The sequence below is a fragment of the Cupressus sempervirens genome, chromosome 5 (genome assembly GCF_028749045.1).
Source record: "Cupressus sempervirens isolate cs-2001-9-10 chromosome 5, ASM2874904v1, whole genome shotgun sequence".
In the NCBI taxonomy this organism is placed as follows: Eukaryota; Viridiplantae; Streptophyta; class Pinopsida; order Cupressales; family Cupressaceae; genus Cupressus; species Cupressus sempervirens.
Window position 1 is genome coordinate 899,131,339 of NC_143122.1, and position 7,308 is coordinate 899,138,646.

At 36.2% G+C, this 7,308-nt stretch overlaps 1 protein-coding gene across 1 annotated transcript in view; it reads left to right on the forward strand.

The window, feature by feature from the left end:
• Positions 1-7,081, forward strand: part of LOC149558823 (Major facilitator superfamily protein) — a 239,510-nt gene extending 232,429 nt beyond the window's left edge. The window contains exons 11-12 of the mRNA XM_089832862.1: positions 2,625-2,739; positions 6,548-7,081. Coding sequence (XP_089688988.1) covers positions 2,625-2,739; positions 6,548-6,742 — 310 coding nt within the window. The 3' untranslated portion in view covers positions 6,743-7,081. The remainder of the gene's footprint in view (positions 1-2,624; positions 2,740-6,547) is intronic.
• The last annotated feature ends 227 nt before the right edge of the window (positions 7,082-7,308 follow it).

Here is a 7,308-nt window from a genome sequence, read left to right on the forward strand (position 1 = left end):
GCCTAGGGCACACCCTTTGCAAATACTGGGGTGATTTTGGTTTAATTTTGGTAGTCCGGTAACCATCTTTTCCATAGTAGATAGGGTTTTAAAGTTTAGGTGCCCTAATCTTCTGTGCCATATTTCGTTTGAATCCTCTGCTTTGTGAACAAGGGCTTGAATGGGTTCTATATTTAGTTCATACAAATATCCCTTTCTTTGACCAATTACTTTAGCTTTCTTGATGGAAGAATTCTTAGCCCAAGTTAATACGTTGCCATCCACGAATGCAACATTGTGTCCATCATCTTCTAAGGCTGTAGTTGATATTAGGTTCCTTTTTATCCCTGGTACATATAGTACATTTTTGAGAAGAAGAGTATTTCCTGTCTTTAGCTTCAAAGTACAACTACCAATTCCTTTAACTGAATGTCCTGAGTTGTCACCAATAGTAACTTCACCATTAACTTTCACGGTCAAGAAATCTAGAGTTTCCTTGTATCCTGTTATATGCCTGGATGATCCACTATCTATCACCCATGCCTTATTTGAGATTTCATTTGATAAGGAGGAATACAATACATGATTCTCTAGATCATAGGTTTCTTCTTTTCCGATAACATTTGTGCAATTTGCTTGTTGCTTGGAGTTTTCTGGACAATTAGATCTATAGTGTCCAAATTTTTCACACTTGAAGCATTTTATTTTTGATAGATCTTTCTTGGGTTTTCCATTCTTCTGATTTCTTTTATTTTTCTTGAAATGCTTTTTCTTGCCTTTATAAGAATTGGTATTAAGAACGTGAAGTTCTTCATCTTCCACTTTAGATTTTCCTCCTTTCTTTAGTTTTCTCGATTCTTCCTGAAGACAATCATTCTTAAGCCTGTTAAAATCGGGAAGCTGATCTCTAGCACTTATTCCTTATGATTCTAGCAGTCCATCTATGGCCATGAGTGTTAATTCGGTATCATTTATGATGGTTCCTATGCTGGACAATTCATCTCTAATACTAGCGACTCTTAAAAAATAAGAGTTTATTGATTCTCCTTTCTTTATTTGGATGTGATTTAGTTGTCTCTTTAGTGCAAGTACCCTCGTTGCATTGTTTATTTCAAATGCATTTCGTAATGCATTCATCATATCGTAGGCAGTCTAGTGTTTTGTAAGCATAGGTACTATGTCATTTTTAACTCCATCCAATATGATTTGAATGGCTTTCCTGTTTCCATTGATCCATATAGATATGTGGGGTTCAACAAGTGGCTGTTTGGATGCTCCATCAACAAACTGTCTAACATTATTTTCTTCGAGAATCATCAAGATTCTGAATTTCCATGCTTCAAAATGTTCCTTTCCATCGAATCTGTCTTCAGGTCTGATAGAATACACCATCGGAAATGAAAGACAATTACTGAATGCAAAAGGTCTGATCACTAAAAATTTGCAGAGCCTTAGATCTGATAACGAGGCTCTGATACCATGTACAGTTCTGCAACTAGAGATAACAATCTGACTTCAGGATCAGAACTTATTTGAGTTTAGAATGAACCTTATTTGAATTCTATGTTCAGATATAAATGACAACTACAGATCTAACTAGTAATCACAAACTTGGATGAAATAATTCTTCTTAAGAATCCGTGGGAATATGACTGCTAGGAGATCAGACTTTATGTTTTCTGTGTGTCTCCAAACTGTAGTCATAATCCGTCTATATATCCCCTAAGAGGGTATGTCCCTTAAGGGACATAACTCTTGGCACATAACAAATATATAATTATCCTAAATCGGCGACTAAGAGATACGTGTGTGTTAGTCTTAACTAATGATTAGTCGATTACAAACTGAGCATTTATTTCCAAATCGCCGGCTCATACAAAGGATATATAAATTATTATAAATGCCAATCCTGAGTATATATAGAGAGAAGAGTAAGGTACGATCTGTACCAGTCGACCTGAGGATTATCAAGGTTAAATTCTTAACACATTGTTGAGATCTGATACAGTCATTAGATCATTGTTTTGGGCTATGTATTTAGTAAAACTGATATCCTTGTTATATTCTTGAGCAAATTTAGAAAGTATATATGCTATTGGAATTTAATTAACAAATAGACAATAGTTTTAGGCAGAGATGCTGACTTAGATTTATGCTTTTAGTTTTTATCGAATAAAATAGATGACCATAATCTCATTTGTACTCTAATTAGTCTCTTCTAGGCTGAAATTTGAGTTACAGTGCTCTCTGAAGGTTGTAAAAGTTTCTCTTGAAAATTTCAGGAACTTGTTGAAAGTTTAATGAACTTTAAAGACAATTATCCTCAATGGTGGTATTAATTTTTCAGTAGCAATTCAAAGATTGAACAAGTCATAATTTGTGAAGCACTGTCTGAGTGAAGATTGGAAATTGAGGACAGAATGAGTTTAGCATATCTCTGACCTTATTCATCTTTTTTGTTTATCGTGGTGTATTTAATTTCTGTGGTCCATAGTCGATTGTTGATATCTAGTTTTAATCAATGTGATGATGTTTGTAGACTTTTAAGTAGATGCCATAATAATTTTTAGTGTGCGCTAATTTGCAATACCTTCAAACATTGCAATTGGTATCGACTACTAAATATGTGTGAGCTCTTGGTGTAGGTATGTCTTCACATTTGCTATTGGTGCTGGTCCAATAACTGGTCTTATTATACCAGAGTTGAGTAGCACTCGAACCCGTGCAAAGACAATGGCATTTAGTTTGTGTGTTCATTGGGTAAGTGCACTATCTAAATTTTAACTGCATCAGATTTCTTGAAAGTACAAAATGTTCGGTAAATTTGATGTTAAAAAAATAGACATTTTCAACATTTGATCTATTTGCAGAGACAAAATGACTAATTATATTAGGATATCAGTTAAACGATAATCATGTAGCATGGACAGATTTCCACAATTTTTCTTGCTAGTTGGCTGTCATGTTCTTCTAAATTTAGAGTCAGTTTTTCTTAAAAACACAGGTAGACAATTGTTATGAAAATACTTACAAACCAGACTGTGCAAGCCCTAGTACTTTGTCGAGGAAAAGTCTTCACCAAAAGAGCCAGACCTGAAAAAGACAAGAGGTAGCTAAAAACCTGAGCACAAAACCTCTGCCTTTATCATAGAATGCACCTGAGTACACCTCTTTGAGAAAGCTCAACATCCACTATGTGTTAGCTTCCACCTACATACCCACCATTTTGCAGAGAAAATCCTATCCATGGTTTGTCTACGCCACAAACATCTAAATTCAAAATGAATAGGTTTTTGACCAATCGGCGGGAATAGTTTTGGACTGTCATCCGAACACAACATTTGATCCTCTCGGTTCAGTGATCACTGCCACATCTATGTCATCCAAAGGATTTTTTTTTCTTTAAATATCTAACACATTAGCAGATTACACTTGACCCTTAGTCTCCCCGAAATCCAATACTGACATCAAGGAATGGGACGTAATGTGCGTGTTGACACAGTTCCTATTTTCCATGGTGAGAAACTCCCAACCCAATACCATTCTAATGGCCTCAATATCCAACATCTTCAAACTTCTAGCAGAACATTGCAAATCTTAGATAACATAACCCAAATTGGTGTATATATCATTGAGACACCTACCTACTCTCCAGGACCTCATACATAAACAAACACAGGGCTCTTGCATAAGCATTTTGCTTGGTGATGAGACACTCAATAATTGAATGGTATGGTGTGTGTGAATTGACGACACATTTGTCTTTATGTAAAGGAATCCAATTGCCGAGATCCCATCCAATCTTAAAATTCCTTGTGTATAGAAGGAAATTCGCTGTCCTCGAGATTGATGAATTATTAAGGAGCAAATTGACCCTTGCGCCAGCTCACTACCACCTCAATTGGCACTTTGACGAGATAGGGGGATCAATTAATTAACCAAGATTTAAATTTAGATGTGAACGCAAAGCAAATAAAATAGGGAGGAGGTGAGTGGGAGCATCCAATGAGAACTGAATGGGAGGGAGGCGATCAATGTCAATCCTGATGTAGCTCAATAAGGAAGTAGCTGGGGCATACCAATCAGGCTCTAGAAGCAGGGTCAGAGTCCACAACAGCAACAGAGGAACAATAGGCCAAGTAAGACTATATGTGCCAATTGTCAATAGAGTCTGCAAAGACACAAAGATGGTGAAGAAACCAAATCAGGTTGAAGATGGCCCCAAGCCTAAAGGGATGAGCCCCAAACTCTGCCAAAATAATGCTGTGAGAAGTGAATTGATGACATCTGATAATGCGCTGGAAGAATAGAGTTTGGAAGCACTCGATAGAGGCCCAATTGAGTCAAGAAGACAAGGCCCCCAAACCACAGACCCATAGAGCACTGTTAGTTTGGCTAAGGAGTCCAGGAGGGACAACTTGGACGAAGTGTCCTGAAAATGGTGTTTGAAGCTCTATCTCTCCAGCATGGCAAGGTAGCCCATCCCCTTGCTAACCCTGGGCTGGATGGCAGGTCTCAAGCTGAAGCGAGGTCCAAAGAACTTGACCCCGAGATATATGTATGAGGAAGCAATCTCAATCTACTGCCCCCGAGATTTAATCTCTTCATCAACATCTTTAGTGAAAATTGTACCATTGACCAAGAATTTTTGTTGGGCTTTGAAGGATCATCTTTTGGATTGTTTGATGTTTGAAGGACAGCTATGCTATAAACAATCAGAACAAAATCATGGCTCTGTTTCTGCAGCTGATGTTTACAAAGAAATAAAAAGTAGTTTGCTATTCATCTTCTGAAACAAGATTAATATGCTTCAGCATTACTCATCAAATGAACAAAATAAATTGACTGGACTATTTGTAATGTCATTCAAGAGCTTTGACATGTTCTCTAAGTAAGGGTTTCACTAGACAATAGAACTTGACGAAGAGATCCACAAGTTGCTCTGCCAATGTGCATGTCTTCCAAGCATCTTCATAATGATCAATACATTTGCTTTCTAAATCTTGACTGTAAGTCTGTAACTATAGTAGTGTTACTTAAAATTGAGATGAATTGACAAGCCAAAAGTATAAATGGAATTCAATAATTAGATCATAATCTGATCCAGCTCAGAACAATTTTTATAAGAGCCATCTACAAGGTTGTGGGGAATCATCCTCACCACCAAGCCAAATTAAATCCTTATATTTCACACAGAGTACCTTTTATTTTTCCAACTCTTGAAAATGTTAAATGACTTCTTTCTGTCTAGAGGAAACTTTCTCTTCCTCGTTTCACAATTGAAACACACCATGGCCAATATATATGGACTTTGGATTTACTCTTAGTATTTATGGCTTTTTTGTTTAGCTTTTTTTGAAAACTTATATTAGGATATTGGGGATGGCATCACTATGATAGTCAGGGATGACATCATATGCCTTAACCACCCCAGGATGGCAGGACACCCCGACTAAAGTAAAATGTCCCTGGGGATGTCCTTGCATGTGCAGGGCTGTCCTGAGAATGGGTCCCCAAGGGTATTCAAACTATTTTAGTTCTTGATCTTGGAAAACCTCTATTTTACTATTTCAATTACAATAGGTTTCAACTTTAATAAATTTAGAATTTGGAAAAGAAAACTCCAAATATGACTCCTCCATTGGCTAATGAACTCAGGGTAACAAAGAATGTAAAGTTGCAGCAATTTATACAATATTGTCAAAAAGTAAAATACTTAAGTACCTTTCTGGCTCAATTGGCCTCTTTAAAGTTTAAAGCAACTGAATCTGTTGTTTTTAACTTTCTAAATGGCCATTTTTCCCTACTAGATTGAGTACATATCTGGAATTCTGAATGTATCTGCTAATTAAGAATCTTCAGTACAGGGTGTAACCATACTAGAAAAACTTGAACTTGCACCTACTTTAGTGGGTTGGACAACATCAATTCCAGGTTTTCAGTAGAACTTTATCCACTTTGTGCTTTGTGGGTGAATATATCAGACGATTTTACACATGCTGTGTAAATTCTAGTTTGTAGTTAAAGATAGTGGGTAGACCTATTTATTTCAAGGTGAATCATCATGTCTTTATAGCTGGGTGTCATTGACAAACATGCAGGGTTATTCAGTAGAAGCTTTCACAAGGAGAAAATGTGGAAAATGTTGTACTCTCTTACAGTAATGTTTGTTGCCAATACTTATTGTATTATTAATCTAGGAATGAGCTGTAACAAGATTCTACTCCTTGCAAACTTTGCATTCTTTTTACATTAGTTTCAATGCGTTTATTTCTCCTAATAAAATAAAATGAACAATTAGAAAGATATTGGCTCCTTAGGGTAGTTTATAATTGATTGATTTTCTTGTATTATTAATCTAGCAATGGGCTGTAACAAGATTTTAACTCCTTGCAAGCTTTACATTCTTTAGATTAGTTGTAATGCTTTTATTTCTCCTAATAAAGTAAAATGAACAATTAGAAAGATATATTGGCTCCTTAGGGTACTTCATAATTTATTGGTTTTCTTGTTCGAGGAGGTTTTAGTGTGTAATATAGAGTTGATTATGGTGCTATGCTTTGTGCAGCTTTGCAATTTTGTTGTGGGACTGCTCTTCCTTGATACAATAGAAAAGTTCGGGCTACCCACTGTCTATTCCAGCTTTGGAATAGTCTCGTTGTTGGCAGCAGCATTTACTTATTATTATGTAATTGAAACTAAAGGCCGTAGTCTGGAGGAGATAGAGTTTCTGTTGAACCCAGACATGGAGCGGAGAGACTAAGTTAATCAATGCAAAATATCCAGAGATTGTAGAGGGTAACACAACCTATGCGACTAGAAATAACCTAAAACTGGTTGGCCAAGGATTTATGTTGCCATGTACAGTGTATTGAATATGACAATTTTGAAGTACTTCAAGTTTGTACAGGTAATCTTGAAATTTTGATTATAGGCAGGATTGTAATTTCAATAAATGAAATTTTGATTCATGAACGACAAAATCTATGTGATGCATAAAAACGGATTTTGTATATTTTAAACATCACTTATGGGTATGAAGCCCACAATTACCAGTTCTGAATAGTGCTAATGAAAGTAAAACATCATGAAATTCACAAAATAGGGAAAGAGGAATGGTTTTTATGAATTTTCACTCCAAAATGTGGGATTGAAATGTAGTCTCAAATCGGACTAGTTTCTCTCTCTCTCTCTCGCTCTCTCCCACACACACATACACATACACACACTCACACTCACTCATTATAATCTCTCACATATTGTTTTGGACCTCAGGCTTTGTGAAATGCTGCGTATGAGTCAACCCAGCTCTGTACAAATCAAATTAAA